Below are 17,770 nucleotides of genomic sequence, written 5' to 3'. Positions count from 1 at the left end.
CTCCCTGCTGCTTGCTGCTTAATTATCACAGCTACCTGATACTTTTCTGAACTGATCTCAAATCCCAGCAGGAAGCTCCTCTATGAGGGAAAAAGGTGGGCTCCAGTTTGGCCTACAGAATGACATCATCAGTGGAATTTACTCCTTCCTGCTTTTGTGTCCACACGGTGAAGCCGTGAGCTCCGTCTGTGGGGAGTTTGAAGGTTCAGGTTGGAAATGACTGCTGTTATGTCATCTCCACTGGGGGTTGTAGTGGTGTAGGGAAGTCCCCCCCCCGCCCTCGCAAGTCGCCACATTGACCACCTTCACTCATACAAACACACAACACAGCAGTCCCAGCGTGGAGGGTGTGATAAACTCTTTACTGTGGTTACCTCATCAGGTTTTTTTTTTAATCCTATTGAGCTCATAGTTTTTTTGATAGCATTTTAAATATGTCATTGTGACTCTCCCTCCCTAAAACATTGATATCTGACATTTTTATAACTAGGAATAACAGCACACTGTTTTTTATGGTCACATGATAATATATCTTATTTATTTCTGAAGGCTAATTGATTATGGAGTCGGATTATTGTCAGAGTTTTAGGCAGTGTGGGAGGCCGAAACTTGGTTAAGACTAAAAGCAGCTAAAAAAGAAAGAGAGAGTGTTGGATTTATACTCTTGGCAGAAACAATCAGATGGATAGTTGTGTTGTTCGTTGTCTGTTGGATGTGAAAAATAACATAAAGAATTTTGTTCTAGTTTTATTTTTAAGTTAAGTTTACACTTTTCACTTTTTTTAAGGTCCCCATGAAATGAAACATAAATATCTTAAAAAAGAAGAAGTATGTTTCTTTATGTTTTGTTTTTTAAAGTTGTATCTTTTGGGGCGGGGTACGACGTGCAGGGGCCGGATTCAAACCCACGAGGACCGTAACCTCTGTACATGGGGCGAGTGGGAGTATTGTTTTTGATCATATTATTATATATAATACATTTCACCTTTCATCTTCAGTCCCATACCTCTTAAATGGAAACTGGACTTGAGCTTGTATATTTCTTTTCTTGTCTTCTGACCATCAGTATCAACTCGTCCATTCATACACATCCATACGCTGCCGCCGACAAAGCAGCAGGAGCAACTCGGGGTTAAGTGTCTTGCCCAAGGACACATTGGACATGTGGCTACCACATCAGGTCTTAAAAAACATCAAGAAATCTTAGAAGTGTCAAAAAGTTTTTTTTTTTAAAAAGTGTTATCAGGAGAAAAAAAAAGGTAAAATGAATCTGCAGATCCAAAAATGATTACACTTCAGCCATAATTTCAGCTCCTTCCTTTGACGTCCAGGTGATGCGAGTCCTCAGATACACTGGTTTCCACGGTTACCAAGGCCAGGTAGTGAAGTGAATAGAGAGAGAGAAAGAGAGGGATTATGAGTGCTGTAATGAGGCTCGACCCACCTACACATCAGTTAAATGCTCTGATAATAAAAGTATGAACGACTTGTAACCCTGTGAGCTGCAATGATTCATTTGTTTTTAACTGAGCAAAGTATTGCCTAACTCGTGATTTTAGCAGGAACACTAGAGTTGAATAGTTTTTTCTTGAAAGGGAATAAAATAAAATGTTGATTTGTTTGAGGCTGGACGGCATAAAAGTTAAAGTGAACGTTTTCAGGATGAACTCGGGTTGTTTCTCATGGTTCTCTGTTGTTGTCAGGTGATGTAAACATGGATCTTTTTGAAGAGACAGAAAATTAAAAAAGCCTGTGCTCCAGCTCCTCGGTGTACCTGGATTTTGTCCGCTGTTGTCCATTGATTGTATATATGATTGTTTTCCCCCTGAGTTGAGTTTGGCAGGTTGTGTAGTTTACAGTTTTGCAGTGTTGGAAGTTGTCAAACTACAAACTGAAGGATTGATCGTCAGCGTGCAGCCTTGGAGGAAGTGCCTCCCTGGAAGTCAGAGTTAAGGGCAAAAACGTCCCCAGCACATTTTAAAATCTCCGCAATCAAACTGACACACTTAAATGTCAAAATTTAAATGACCTTTACCCCCCTCTTCCTTCACCTGTTCCTACTGTATCCGTAGATCAGATTAAAACCAGGAAGTTGATTTGTTTCCGTCTCGTCATCCGTCATCTGATCAGAAACAGGAAACATGGCATTGTTTGACATTTTCTTTACTCCATCCAGCAGGTCGAATCTAACCAGGAAATCTGACACTCGTTTGCATCTAAATGATCAGTTTGATAACATCATACTGTATGAACGAGTACACTTCCTTGTCTTCAGCAGGACTTTTAAAGGGGCACGATGTACAATTTGGAGTTTGGATTCTCTCTGTTTTCTAAATGTTGCTCATTTTTACTTCCAATAATTATTTTTTTACACCGGAAAAAAGTGTGCAATTGTATTGGTTTGTGGGATTTCACATGTTTGTGTGCGGAAGGACTTTGGGGGGCTAGGCGACCAACTTCGTGTCGTTGACCATGTGACCTCTGAGGTCACAGTGAGCGGAAGAGGTTGTTACTTCCTACATTAACAGTTCGGTGTGACCTCACGGCCTCAACCATCCTGTACTTCCTACAAACAAACGGCACCAGAGTCTGGAAATAAAAAGCTTTCTACTTGGAGTGTGTGTCTCCTTCAGCTGGAGTTATATTTGAGCTGCAGTTTGTGTTCTTCTTCTTCTATGGTTTTCTGTGCAGCGTTTGTGATTTTAGCTTTACTTCCCTGTTCGTTCTGGATCAACTGACGGCTGTAGAGCTTTCACAATACCAGAGATCTTATAGGGAAACTGTGAATTTTATTTGGGTTTATAGATTGAGGCTTTAGGGAACATGACAGCGGGGCGGCTGTGGGTCAGTGGTAGAGTCGGTCGTCTCTCAACCGGAAGGTTGGGGGTTCGATCCCCAGCTCCTGCAGCCAGGTGTCCGATGTGTCACTTAACCCCAAGCTGGGGTCAGCAGAAATGTTTATCAATAGGATTAGTTACCGCTGATGGACTCTTTCCTCAGCAGCCTCTACCATCAGTGTGTGAATGTGTAGGTGTGACCTGCGGTGTTAAAGAGCTTTGATTGGTCAGAAGAAGCGCATTACAAACTCAAGTCCATTTACCAAGTCCAGTGGTGTTTCTTAAGTTCTGTCTAAATCTGTAAAATCCAAATAAACTCAGATCAGTTTCACTCCTGGACACATAAACACACCGTCTCTCGTGTCTCATACTCGGTGTGTTCCTGTTGAGTTCCTGTGGTGTGAAGTTAATTTTTAATGTGTGGTCGTGTTGCCGCTGAATGAACCCAGAGGAAACACTGGAGGTCACTTTGACACACAAACACACACGGCGAGGTATGTGAGAGGGGGGAGGATGTTGGTGTGGTCAGATGTACAACAGAGAGCAGCAACGTGCAACTTGTTTTTAGTGTGAATACATCTGAAAACAACTCGGCAACCTAATGTCTTTTAGATCAACAGATTTTCATGCATCTTTTCAGTTGAGCGCTACACAGTGATTATTTACGGACACCAAGTCTCCAGGAGGCTTTCCATCAAGGTCCCTTAAGTCCATAGAACACGTCGTTTAGGCAGAGTAATTCAAATAGAACTCATTCCTTAATGGAGAGGTTTAAATCAGCTTGAATTAATTACAGAGGGAGTGGTTCATCTAATAATGTTTCCTCCATCATTTACTCTCTCCGGTAGTGTCACCAGAATTTAACAAAAAAAATCACATTAAGCCAAAATGATAAAAAGTTTAAACACAAAGGCCCCGTGTCCACAGACAGAGCCATGCTCGTCAATGTCACTTCCCCCTTACCGTCCAATCCTCTGTCATGATGCTTTTCGATGTCTTTTCGATGTGAGAAGCACTTTGAATCACTTTGTTGTTGAAATGTTCGACACAAATAAACTTGTTTTTTCCTTGCCTAAGACATGAGCATTGTAAAAAAAAAAAACAATGGCGGAGGAGAAGCTAGTCTGACTCGAGGGAACAGCTTCCAGGTAGAGCTGCTGCTGCTGATGTCATGTTTTCTTTGTGATATTTCTTTGAATTAAAGGAAATATTAAAGACAGGGAGCGATTGAAACGCACCTAACAGACATCACAGAGGGAAGCAGGAGTTAACTTTCGTAACCTAGCAACAGTGAGCGCTGGTGAGAAGCCCTCTGAAGCGGACACAGGTCATAAAGGTGGAGAGTCTCAGTGTCCTGGAATAGAAAGTACAAGAGAAACTTTTTGACATTAAAAAAATCAACTGGAGCCTCGGGGGGGGGGGGGGGGGGGGGGGTGGTGGTGTGCGTGCGTGCGTGCGTGCGTGCGTGCAGCCTTTTCAACGAGTAGATGAATGAAACTCCCACACTCGCACACCAACAACCTTGACCCACTCCGAGCTGCTTCCTGTTGTTTCCTGAGCGAGGTGACAGCTGAGCGGATGCAGGGAAACCAGGCGCGCTTGCTTGTTTACCTTCACATTTCCCCATCAGCCCCCGTCTTTAGCGCCGTCCCTGCAGGCTAATTGCAGGCAAACGGCGAAAGACTTGGAGAGTTTTATTGAAGCTGAAAGGCTCTTAGCTTCTGCAGCGGAAGACGAACGGCTGTTTTTATCCGTTTGTGCTCTTCATGTCGCTGCTGGTTTGAGTGATTTTATAATCCTGGTGTCGGAGACGTGCGAGGTGAAAATCAAATGAGACGCGGGTGTTTCAGGGAGGCGACAGATGTGCTACATTACACAATACAGTATATATTTTTAAAAGGAGGGGGGGTTATTGTTTTGAAACATGACTGATCAACAACGTTACACAAAACATGAAACTAAAGGTATAAATAAATTAACAAGTCAAATAGAAACTGCAACATTTTTCACAACAGCTCGTTTTAGATCCTTTTTCCAAACTCACTTCCACCTTCTGCTTTCAGAGGATTTACTAGATTACATAATATTCTGGTTCTTTGGTCTGAGTCAACAAAACTAGCAATTTGAAGATGTCTGCTTGAACTTTAAAACACTCTTTAAACTTCTTCTTCCTCTTCCTCTTCATGGTTTATTTTTGCTTCTTTTTTCTGCTAAAAGACGAGTAGCATTCTGAAATGAACACCACTAGGAAGCATTTCTCCCAAAACAAATAACCTCTCGTCGTGTCTTTTTATTTGTTGTGTTTTTGTCCACTGCTGTTAAACACATTTCCCTACTGAACTGATAAAGGTCTGAACTGCACGCTCGACGACAGCCAATAGGAACGCCTCTCTCACTGAAACTACCTGTGATTTGCTGGCCAGATCTGATTTTCTAAAGATTGAAAACTGAGCTTCAGAGGAGGTGCAGAAGTCTAGTTTTCTTGCTCAGACCAAAGTAAAAGTAAATTACAGGATTTTCACCCCAGCTTTAAGGTGAACACACAGTCTAATGGCTTCTTGAAATAAGCTCTGCATAAACACCCTGCACAGTGAAGCTTAAATAATATGTTAGTTTTTATTCTTTTATTGATCAAACATTAAATAAGAAATGCAAATGAATCGAAAAAAAAAAAGCTCGAGTATAGTTTAAAAGAGGCTTAAGTTCTGTGTGGAGTGAGCCAGGATTATCCAGGCTCCATGAACACTTAGTCCCTTCTGATAAAGACGGGAGTGCTGCTCACATGAAGACGTGCTGGATCCCCTCCCCTAAGTGTTTAAAAAACACGACCTCATGTCAAAGACGGAGACCTCTTGGCCCGCTCTTGTTCCAGCCTGTGTGTTTGAGGGTCAGAGGTCATGTTGCAGGGCCTGAAGGTTTTGGCTTCTCGACCCCCGACAACAGACACTGAACTGTGGTGTGTGTGTGTGTGTGTGTGTGTGTGTGTGTGTGTGTGTGTGTGTGTGTGTGTGTGTGTGTGTGTGTGTGTGTGTGTGTGTGTGTGTGTGTGTGTGTGTGTGTGTGTGTGTGTGTGTGTGTGTGTGTGTGTGTGTGTGTGTGTGTGTGTGTGTGTGTGTGTGTGTGTGTGTGTGTGTGTGTGTGTGTGTGTGTGTGTGGAGGTTAAAACCTGGTTAATGGAGGATTAACCATAAAGAGGGATCAGTGTGTATTAAGCACACACTCTTGTCCATTAACAGAACTCTTACTGCTGTTTTCTCTGCTCACCTAAAGAGAACACAGCGTCCGACGTCTTCCTCTCACGGGATTGGACGGAGCCCAAGTGTGTCATGGTGGCAGCTGAACAGAAATGTTTCACTTCTGGTTTAGAAGTGTCGTCCAATCAGCATGGAGGATTGTTTCATTGCTGAGTCACGGTTTCACAAGAAGAAGAAGAAGAAGACAGCCATCGAAATGCTCAGCTGCATGTTTGTCTTTACACTTTTTAACCTGTTTGTTTTCTAAATAGACAAAAGAAAAGACACAAGAAGACATTAGAAATACATTGACTTGAACGAGACATTAAAGCTAGATAAAAAACAAAAAAACAATCGGCATCCAGAAGGAAAGAAACACCCACATGATACAAACTGGCTCGCACTGGGAATAAAAAGCCAAATGGCTAAAAATAAGAAACCAAATATCTGTAATAACTATGTTTATTTTTATTTTCAAAGGGACAACATGTTTCCATAGAGATAAAGATACAGAGGGGTGTCTGCTGCCCTCACTGGAGATGAACTGGGGTTGTGTGTTGTTATTGTTTTGTATGTATACATCCTCAAGACAAAAACAAAAAAAAACAGAAATATCAAGAAGAAGAAACAAATCGACCTCAGAGAAAACATCACATTTCCTCATGGTTTCCTGCTCTAACAGTCAGAGTATCTGGCTGCCCTTAAAGGAGGTAGAGAGCTGTTCACACGTTTACACTTTCTATTCACAATCTGCAGGTTTTGTCCTCCGTCCGTCCTGTAAAGACATAATTAATAAGTCCTGTTTGTTATGTCTCTGTGTGTTGTTTATTTGTTTGAGCAATGAGGTAGCCACATGTTGATCCTGGGTGTCAGGACCTCAGCTATAATTCATGATGGATGTTCTCTTTGTGTCTGTCTCGGGGTGCATACATGTTTGTGTGCGGCACGTCTTCTTTGCTGTCTTCTCACCTGTTGTTGTTTTTGGTTTCCTGCTGCGCTGCAGGATCCCCGCTGCATACTACCTGCACACTGCTAACATCCTGCTAACATCCTGCTAACATCCTGCTAACACAGAGAGCGGCTCGGTGCAGGAAGCTGCTTCACCTGCAATGTGTGCAGAACGCAAGGAAACCAGTACACAAAACTATTACAACACACACCACAATGCAACAGCATTCTTCTGGGCGGTTTTTTTTGTAGACGCGTTTTAATCAGAAACACAAATAAGAATGTAGTAACAGTCTTTTTTTTTCTTCAATGAAGACTTAAAACTGTGTAGTTGTATTAATCAAAAGATGGATAAGATTATTACTTGTCTCACACATATTTGTAATTTGTGTCAAATAAATAAGAACCACATCCTTCAAGGGGAATCAGTATTCAATCAGTTCTATGAGACACACTTTTTTAGATTTTTTTCATGGGCTTTTTGTGCCTTTGATGTGTGTGTGTGTGTGTGTCCACAGGCTGGATTTGAACCTGGGCCGCCCCCGCTTGGAGGACCACAGCCTCCATACATGGGGCGCGCGCACTAACCACATAAGATGCACTTTTAATACCTGTTTGTCATCTAAAAAGTTGGCTGCGTCCTATATACCGGTGTGAGCAATATACTAGTTTATAATGCTGACAAACGTGCTGCCACCTTCACACACTGCACGCGACATGAAGTGTTTGAAAATTCACATTCAATTCTTTGTTGTTTGCAAGCTGTGGGGATACACATGGACGCAGACCAGGCAGGCAGCGTCAGTTTTTAACATAATTTCCCCGTCATCAGCTACAAATTCTGCTTCATTGCATTGATGAAGATTGCTTCATCTGGCTGCCGTCACACAGCGGTTAAAGCTTCAGTTGAATCCTTTAAAGCGATCACAGGACAGCTAGTTATGTAAACAGAACATTATTATTTTTTTGATGTCTGGAACAGAAATGATCCCTACATAGACGGGGGGGGGATCATACTCAAGTGGAGTCCTAACTCTGAGATTTCACTGTAAGGAGATTTGTTACAGAGTTCTGATATAGTAGCCCCAGTACTATAAATCAATGTTTAAAGGAAGAATATGCGATTTTTTGATCCAGCAGATGTCGCCCTTGAGCACCAGCATGAAACAAAAACAACTCGCGCTGCATTGTTGTGTTAGCATGCTAATGCTAGTGATCTTTATTATGCTGGTATCTTCACACTGCATGTAAATTGACCTGAAATGAGCGTGATCTAGAAACACAGTTAAGCAGTGAGTACAGTATGTTATTCTTCTTTTCTCTAGTCCCTCAATTAAACAACTTTTATACACGAGGGGAGGAGTCAGCCGGCCGTCATTTTCAGAAGATATACTGGATTTCTGATACATTTATATGTAAAATGTTGCACATTTAACCTTTAATTAGGATTTTATCATGACTAGTCATTTTGTAAACCTAGCTACAGTCCAACCTTTCATTCTCTTTGGCTCATTCGGTTCCCGCTCCAGCTCTCAGCCTGTCGTTAGACTGAGACAGCATTTCCAACATGGCGGCTGCTGCTGATGAGCCTCTGTCACCCAGTCTTACAGTCTATGTGTTGAATGAGTTTTTAAACAAATCAAGCTTGCAGATAAACCTAAGGTTTGTTTCAAATCATATATTTCTTCATTTTTGATCCTGGTGGTTAAAAGCAGCTTGCTCTGGTAACTTGTCCATACACACTGGAAAAAAACATTTGACAGTTTTGATAATTTTCTGTGATAATCTGACAACACAGTGACCCAGAGGTGAACCATCATCACAAGACGTGTTAAGTTCTCTCTAAAGAGGATGTAGCTGCTGGGAAGCCTCTCTGTGTGTCTGGGGGAAGAAGACGGCCTCAGCAGCCTCGGGTGTTTTTTAACCAGAAAATGAGATTTGATAAAAACCAGCCTGGATGTGATGGTCGGTTGATTTAAGTGGAAACGGATTCAGAAGCGGCGAAGTTTCCCAGAGTTGTTTTTCTCTGAATGAGTTTCATCACTCGTCATGTGTTCCTCAGATGAGGTGAGGTAATGGTTAACTAAGAGGAGGATGAAGTCATGAATGAGAAACGTTATTGTTAAAGAGGACAAGCGGCTCTTCCGGGATGAAAGGACACTTAATGAGCCGGGTCAAAGGTCGGCTGGTTGAGCCCTTTGACAGATGTGGATTACACGTTTTGATGTTTGCAGCTTTGACCGTTAAACTCAACCTGCTCTTTTCTTCTTGTTTTTAAAGAAGTCACGACTGTAACGCCACCCACAGGCCAAACTTCTAACTCCATACACTCAACACCTGTCTCATAACCTGAAACAGTTTCCAACCTTCATTATTAGTATGTCTTCTTAGGGAGCGTTATGTGGCACTTTCAAGTTCTGGATTGTTGAATTACATCTTGTCTATTAAATAAACTCTAGTTTAAAAAGTCTTAAAGTGGATATTAAATAAAGATATTCTTCTTAAATGCAGATTCTGCATTGATTTCATGTGAGGATTCGATTTTTTTCTACATGTTTATATATTGACACCTACATAATGTTTGTAGTGAGAAGGGCTTTTAAAGATATTTGATATATTTTGTAATGAGTTATGGGGTAAGACAATATCGTGCATGCATGCGTGTGTGTGTGTGTGTGTGTGTAGAACAGCGAAGATGGCTTTACTTTTAAAGAGGACATATTCGCCTCCTCCTCCACCTTTTCAAACAGTCCCCAGTGGTCTAAATGAAACATCTGTGCTGTGCTTTGGTCAAAATATAACATGAATCAAGCACCAGAGGAGGTTTGTGACCCTGTAGAAACCAGCTCTCTCAGAACGCTCCATTTTGGTGTGTGTGTCTCTTTAAATGTAATGACCCCGCCCCCTGAGTCTTCTCTGTAGACATCACTCCTGTGTAGAGAGAATAAAAATGGCGGACCTGTGAAAAAGTTTTGCTCTAGACTGGAGGTGGAGTCCATGGGTGGAGATACCAGGGGAGGGGAGGGGATTTTCTTTTACCAGAATCCCACTGTGACATCACAAGGAGAGCACATTTGAAACAGAGCTTTTTTCTCTGTGTTGACTTATGCAGACCACAAACAAAGGACTGGATGGGTTTATTTCACATTCTGTGGGTCAGTAGACTCTCAGGTTACCCACATATATGTTCAGAAACACTGTAGAAGGATTTTTCATCATATGTCCCCTTTAACCATTTTTCCCTCTATAATCTCAAATTGACCTCAGCAGCACTCTCAGTGTTTCTAACTTCACCCTGAGTCTGATTGAATCCCCTGACCTCTTCTTCTCCTCTTCCTCCTCCTCAGTTCCCTGAATGTGGATTTTTCGGGATGTATGACAAGATCCTTCTTTTTCGCCACGACCTGAACTCGGACAACATCCTGCAGCGCCTGACCTCAGCGGACGAGATCCACGAAGGAGACCTGGTGGAGGTGGTTCTCTCTGGTAAGGGTGGTTTAATCTTTTGTTTATTCATCGGTCAGTCCTGTGGCCTGTAAGCCTGCTTCATCGCTTCAAATTGGCTTCTTGGGCTGACTCTGAGATCAAGGAGATCACCAGCATCAGAACTCCCGCTGGATTAGGATTACTGGAGAAGACAAAGGGCGGGGATGTTATAATCTCTGTCAACCTTTACTTGGTATTGTCGTTGCTCTTTCAGCCTCTGCCAACAAACCTCTTAAAGGGCACAGAAGTAAGAGAAAGCAACATGATTAGAATCAACCCTTTGTGAAAGGCCCGCCCTCCTTGGTTACTGTTACTATGTTTGACAAAATGTTGTCGCCGGGCTCCTTCCCATTTGAAACAAATGAAAAGTACCTTGAGATTTCACAGACTTTTATTTGTATTTAATTCATTTGATTCTTTTCTAAACTTGTCCTCTGTGAAAGTACAGAGATACTGTACAGTGAAAGAGGAGAACTCTAAATCTCTAAATTAAAAAATGTAAAATGGGGCGCTGGTGGCGCAGTGGTTAGAGCGTGCACCCCATGTGTGGAGGCTATAGGCCTTAAGGCGAGCGGCCGGGGTTCGATTCTGGCTTGTGGCTCCTTTCCTGCATGTCGTTCCCCTCTCTCTCTCTCTCTCTCTCTCTCTCTCTCTCTCTCTCTCTCTGATTTCCGGCTCTATCCACGGTCCTCTCTCTCCAATAAAGGCACAAAAATAAATCTTTAAAAATAATAATAATAATTTAAAATATGATCGATGTCCGAGTGATGTCGGCTAACGTTAGCTGTCATCCCGTGGCTGCTCGCTGTCACACGTCTTCTGACTTACCTCTGGACTCCATCAGTGACCTTTTCTGAAATATCCTCTAAACGTCGCTAACAGGGGCCTTCAAAACGCAGCTGAGAGTTCACAGCAACATCACTTGGAGCGAAAAGCTACAGAGGATAATAACAATAATACTTTATTTGTATAGCACTTTTCTATACAAGTAACAAAGGGCTTCACAACAGACAATAAAAGCAACAAGCAGAAAGTAAACAAACACAGACAATAAAATAAAAATGAATTCAAACTAAATCACGTCCTGGTTCATGAGGGGTTAAAAGCTCAGAAATATAGGAAGGTCATTTTGAAGATCCATGTGAAAAAGACAGAAGTGTCATTTAATGTCTCTGGAAGTAACAGGCAAAGGAAGTGTGAGCGGGCAGAGCTGCTCATGTTCTGCTCGGTACGTCACTTTTAAATAAGCGAGTAAAATGATTCATGATTACAGATTATAGATAGACCTGCTATATTTTTAAAAAGACAGAAACAATGCTCCTTTGGTTTAAAGAACGGGATGAAAAACACTCCCCGATTACGATGTGGATGTTTAGAGTCACTCTTGCAGTCACTCCGAGCACCTTTTAACCACGTTTTGGTCACAAAATGAAGGTCACTACCTTAATTAATTTGACCTCTGGGGAACACGAGAAGCTTTCAAAAAATATCAGGACAATCCTTTAAAAAAGATGTTTCGATTCTTAACTCATAAAGAAGTGTATTTGTGAATGAAATGATGAAATATGGATATCGTTAGTTTTGTCTCAGCTTCCTCTTCCAGCCCTCGTGTTTATCCTCCTCTGGGTGAGCGCCGTGAGGTCGCCTCAGATCTAGTTTCCTCTACCACAGCGTCTCCCGGGTCACCCTGCACGCTCTAATCATAATATTGTCTGTAGGATTGTCATTTCCTGAGTCGTGTTGACAGGTCGGGGTGTCAAAACTGAATCTGACACCTTAACAGCTGAACACCCTGACGCGGAGCAGCAGCAGGTTTAAATTACACAGGAGGAAGAAAAAACACAGTTTGCAGCCCCAAACCGCACCGACTCAAACCCACGACCACTTCCTCCTCCTCCTGCTGCTGCTGCTGCTGCAAAACCCTGCAGAAGTCACACTTCTATTTACATACATCTGCATCTGTTTGTGGAGAGGTGGAGGCATTATATGCTGTGTGACACATAGATGTAAAAGAGAACATGATTTTTGTCATGGTTTGAATAGTTTTACAGATCGGAGAAAGAAAGAAAACAAACTTATAATGTAACTCAATTTTGTTCTCTGTAGACACATTACTACAATTCCAATGATGAATAACTTTCTGTGACTGTCACAAGTTTGCTGTAACCAAAGCACAAAGACACAAACACACACACACATGAAGCCGCTATCTGACTCTTGAGTGTGTGTGTCAGATAAAACCACAATAGATGCAGCGATCGATACAAAGAATTTGTACACATTGAAATATCAACACTACAACCCGTTTCTGTCTGAACGTCTGTGAAAATCTTTGGTAAATATTTTTAAAAGACTGTAAATATAAACAACATGACTCACTTCTGGCTCGTCTCTAAACTTCTTCTCCTTTGGTTTACTCTGTTCAAATATTTACACACTTTAATAACATGCAGAAACTGATTATTCAGGTCTCACATGTGTTCAAAATGCCTTTTTGTGCCCCCTGTGGAAAAAGCTGAATGTCTCAGCGTATACTGATCTTGCTCTGTACATGTGTAAGCTGTGATTTCTGATGAAAAATCTTATCTTTGCGTCTTAAACAATCAATCGTTTGACTCGCTGTGAATCTTCATGTAAAATGTAAATAAAGGCGGTTTCGGCAAAGTAATGTCACCTGCTTGATCCGACTGTGACCCGGTTGCATTGGCATGAGGCATTTTAATAACAAAACAGAAATAATGAATGTTAATTCCTGATGGTCAGGTTCGCTTTTGCAGGTCACATGAAGGCTTCTGAATTAGTGAGTCAACAGGTGTCCAAACCTTTCAGCCAAATCAGACTTTCTCTGATTTCTCCTGTAACCTCACTTAAGCGTACAGTATGTTGAACTTTCACACTAAAATATCTAAATTAATTAAAATTGGACTAACCCTAATGCTAACCCTTTTTTGTTGAGTACTTACATCTCCTCAAATATTTCCAACAGTCATCAAAACCAGAGAAATACGTAATTTTATAGTTTTTCACAAAATGCCTAAGTCAAAGAAAAGTAGCGGTTCTCAGACTACCAGTAGCAGCACATTGAAAGTGAGATTCTGGCCGCTCTGTATTTGTTTATTTCAGCTCTGGCCACGGCCGAGGACTTCCAGATCCGACCTCACGCGCTGTACGTTCACTCGTACAAGGCGCCGGCCTTCTGCGATGACTGCGGGGAGATGCTGTGGGGGCTCGTCAGACAGGGCCTGAAATGTGAAGGTAAGGATGTGGTTAAGAATGGGGGTTCCCGTCAGCGTGGTTACTTAAGGTCATGTCATGTGAAGGTGAGTCTGTGCTGCTGTGGTTTACACCTGCAGCCACATCCTGGATTTATCCAAACTAAAAAGTGACACTGTGAGTGGTCTCAGATCAGAGTATCCATGTTTGGTTATCTGTTGTGGTTTTAAAGAATTCCTAGTTCTCCGTCCAGTTCAATGCAGCAAAATAAAACATCTGTATGGATGCAACTTTGAAAAATAAGATGGTACAACAAACTACAAAGACTCTTCTGCTCTTTTTTCTTCCAGTGACCTTGTGTTAATCACATTCTGTTGCATAACTATCGGTCTCTGAATGTTAATTCATACAAAGTTGTGACGCATGAGGCTGCAATGATCTTTAAATAGCAGAAAACAAAACACAGAGAAAGCCATTTCTAGACCTTCATCTCTACAGGCGGTAGAAATGTAAAGTTTATCCTGAGGACGGTACTACACTAAAGGTCATGCTGTGAAGAGGATGAATGCTCTGTACGGTGGCCATATTAGGACATATCAGACTTAGCAAGTCACTCTACAGCATCTAGTCTGCACTTCCTATTTCCTATTTGCAGTTGAAGCTGCATGCTAACTTTATCATGCTCTAACACGTACTCCTTAAATATCACACTGTGACTCAGTTGACAGAATTTCTCGTTTGCAGTTTATCAAGAGAAGTCCACAAGCAAAAAAAAAACATCACTTCCCTAAAGACTTGATGACTTCAGTTTGTGAATAACTAAAGACACAGATACCAAAGATAACAGAGGATTCAAAAAAATAACTGAAGGAAGATAATATGGAGAGACTTCAGTTTCTGAGTCCTGAGGTCAGTCTTAAAGGGCTCAGCATCGACTACAAAACTTTGATGTGAAGTATTTTTCAACTTTAAGAGCACAGAAATAAAAGAGGGGGAGATTACTAACGTGGTTTTGTGTTTTTTTAAATTGTAGTTGTAGATGTAGAAGAACATCCTTATTAGCACTAAAGAACAGTTTTATGTTATCCAAATGCAAGTTGTTTAGAGTTAGCAAAATAAAATACAGGATAGTATCATCTGCATAAAGATGAGCGCTACATTTTGATATCAGAGAGACTTTACAATTATCATGAATTCTGTATACGACAGGGCCCAGAACTGCTCCTTGTGGAACACCTTTTGTAATTTGTATAAACATTGATCGTATGCTTCAAGCTTTTATGCACTAATGTGTGATTTTGTCAAATAAAACATTTAGAGATTGTCTGAATAGTCCTAGGATGTTTTAAAACTTTTAAAAAGTCAATGAAAACAGCAGATCAATGCATCTTTTTTTTATCCGTACTGATAAAAGAATACATTAAAACCTTTATTGCCACTAGGGGGGATTTGCCTTGCATCAAGAGTATAAATATATGAAGGAAAGACATCAACAACTATACAGGACAGCATGAAAAACATGAAACTAACTAACTAACAAACTAGAACCAAACGTTTCAAACGTATGTGACTACATATATCGTGATTTAAATCTTTGTTTGAATATTAGAAAATACACTTTCTGACTTTCTTAACAAAGTAAGTAGAGACCATTTTAAAACTGCTTAGATTAGCATAGTTTAGCATAAAGACTGGAAGCAGGGGAAAACAGCGTGCTCAAACTCATTGGGCTCAGATTTGCTCCGATTTTAAACACAGAGTTGACAAAAATGTATCCTCTTCAGGATGTGGGCTGAACTACCACAAACGGTGTGCGTTCAAGATACCCAACAACTGCACCGGGGTCAGGAAAAGACGGCTGTCCAACGTGTCCCTGCCGGGCTCCATCATGACCATCGCTCGTCCTCCCTCCACAGAGTTCACCCCGATACCACAAGAGGAGGTGGGTTTATCACATTTCCTTTAAGAGACAGTCGATCAAACATTGTTTTTCAACGATTTGACCTGGAACTTAGGAGGAGGTTGTTTTCATTCCTGGTGGCTATTTATTCTGATTCCCGCATCCTATCATCAGGGATAAACACATTTTTAATTTCAGAAACACGAGGACCTTGGTTTGAATTTGAGTGTGCAGTTTGCATGTTTTCCTTTGTGCTGGTTTCCTGCGTTCACTCATGTTCAGGTCGAGGGAACTGGTCTCTCTAAATTGCCTGAAGGTGTGATTGTGATTGTGAGTGATTGTTTTGTCTGCACTGTAAGTGTGTCAGAGTGTACCCTGCCTCTTGTCCCAATTGAATGTCCTGATAGGATTGGCAAGGCAACCCTGAGCAGGTTTAATAGTTCAGAAAACAGATTAATCAAAGTCTGTAAGAGAGAAAAATGTAATTAAAATATAAAGTACATTGGCATTTTGTGCAGCAACTGTGAACACCAAAAAAAAAAAACAAGAACGAAATGTGACAATTTGACCTGATGCCTTTTCCAAATATTGAAACACTATAAACTATGTAAGAAGATAAAAGTTAGATTGGTCACTTATTTGTAGTCGTAGGTATAGATTTGGTTTACGCTATAAACTTTACTCTTTACATGGAGTGAGTCGGCCTCTTTTTACAAACACGATCGACAGCACAAGAATAAGGCTGGAGATCAGGCAGAGAGAGAGAGTGGGGAACGACGTGAGGTAAAGGAGCCACAGGTTGGATTCGAACCTGGGCCATCTGTTTGGAGGACTAGTGCTTCCTATATGGGGCGCACACTAACCACTACGCTACCGGCGCCCCCTTCAGTCACGTTTTCAACAAATAAAACAAAATGAGGAATGTCTAAATTACACAAATATGCTGTGGTGCAGATGGCCTAATGTTACACCCCATGTACGGAGGCTAAAGTCCTCCAAGCGGGCAGCCCAGGTTCAAGTCCGACCTGCAGCTCCTTTCCCTCCATGTCATTCTCCACTCTCTCTCTCTTACGATCTCTTACTCTGTCCACTTACCTGTCCAAATAAAGACAGGCGTCCATATCTTTTGATTTTGGACTTGAAATGTTTCAAATGTTTCAATTTGTTTTATACACACACACATAATGAATGGCATGGCTTTGCATGCAAGCACATCTATGTTGTGCAACCAGTGAGCCATTTCCACTGGCTATTTACACACACACACACACACACACACACACACACACACACACACACACACACACACACACACACACACACACACACACACACACACACACACACACTCTCTCCCTCTCGCTCTCCCTCTCTCTCTCTCTGATGCCTGGAGGCTAACCACTGGATTTTCCATCCCGTTCACAAACCGTTGAACAAAGTGAGCCTCATTCAGAGCTTCATGCTAACTGGAACAAACACTTTTGTCAACTCCCTCTCACACAAACACACACACTCACACACACACACACACTCACACACACTAAGGCACACTCTTAACCATGTGCACACGTAGAGAACAAACCATAAGAAGGCCAAGTTGAACTGTTCATTTATGAAATGTGACTTTTTAGTTTAGGTTAAGGCACGTTTGATCTGGTTGACTAACAATGTCAATGTGGGAAGGCAAAGCTGTGTGTTTGTGCAAGTCTGACTGTGTGTGTATGTGGAAGTCCTGCTGTGCCATACTTCCGACTAAAGTGTGATGCATTATTTTCTGGTGTTCTTTTAGGCTTTGCTTTGTTCTTATGGTTGCCTATCTTGTTTTTCATATCTTAATATTTCCTTTTCCTTTTTTATTTTATCTCTTCCAACCTCATCCTATCCGGTCGACACAGCGCCCCCTCCTGGGTGCCGGTAAGCGTAACTCCCTGTTGAGCGGCCGTCCCATCTGGATGGAGAAGATAGTCCTCGGTCGAGTCAAAGTCCCGCACACCTTCTCCGTCCACACCTACACCCGCCCCACCATCTGCCAGTTCTGCAAGCGCCTGCTGAAGGGTCTCTTCCGCCAGGGCATGCAGTGCAAAGGTGACGACGACATACGTGCCGAGGAAAGTGATAACACAAATAACTTTGTGATGAGCTACAACGTTTTC

General features: G+C 41.8%; 1 protein-coding gene across 3 annotated transcripts in view; it reads left to right on the top strand.

Moving 5' to 3' along the window:
• Positions 1-17,770, top strand: part of LOC110000254 (serine/threonine-protein kinase D3) — an 84,255-nt gene that overhangs the window by 52,671 nt on the left and 13,814 nt on the right. For all 3 annotated transcript variants that reach the window (XM_065964017.1, XM_065964014.1, XM_065964016.1), the window contains exons 3-6: positions 10,366-10,504; positions 13,628-13,759; positions 15,502-15,659; positions 17,513-17,702. In XM_065964017.1, coding sequence (XP_065820089.1) covers positions 10,366-10,504; positions 13,628-13,759; positions 15,502-15,659; positions 17,513-17,702 — 619 coding nt within the window. The remainder of the gene's footprint in view (positions 1-10,365; positions 10,505-13,627; positions 13,760-15,501; positions 15,660-17,512; positions 17,703-17,770) is intronic.

The sequence above is a fragment of the Labrus bergylta genome, chromosome 15 (genome assembly GCF_963930695.1).
Source record: "Labrus bergylta chromosome 15, fLabBer1.1, whole genome shotgun sequence".
NCBI lineage: Eukaryota > Metazoa > Chordata > Actinopteri > Labriformes > Labridae > Labrus > Labrus bergylta.
The sequence above is the reverse complement of the archived record's forward strand: the minus strand, read 5'-3'. Positions and strand labels throughout refer to the sequence as shown.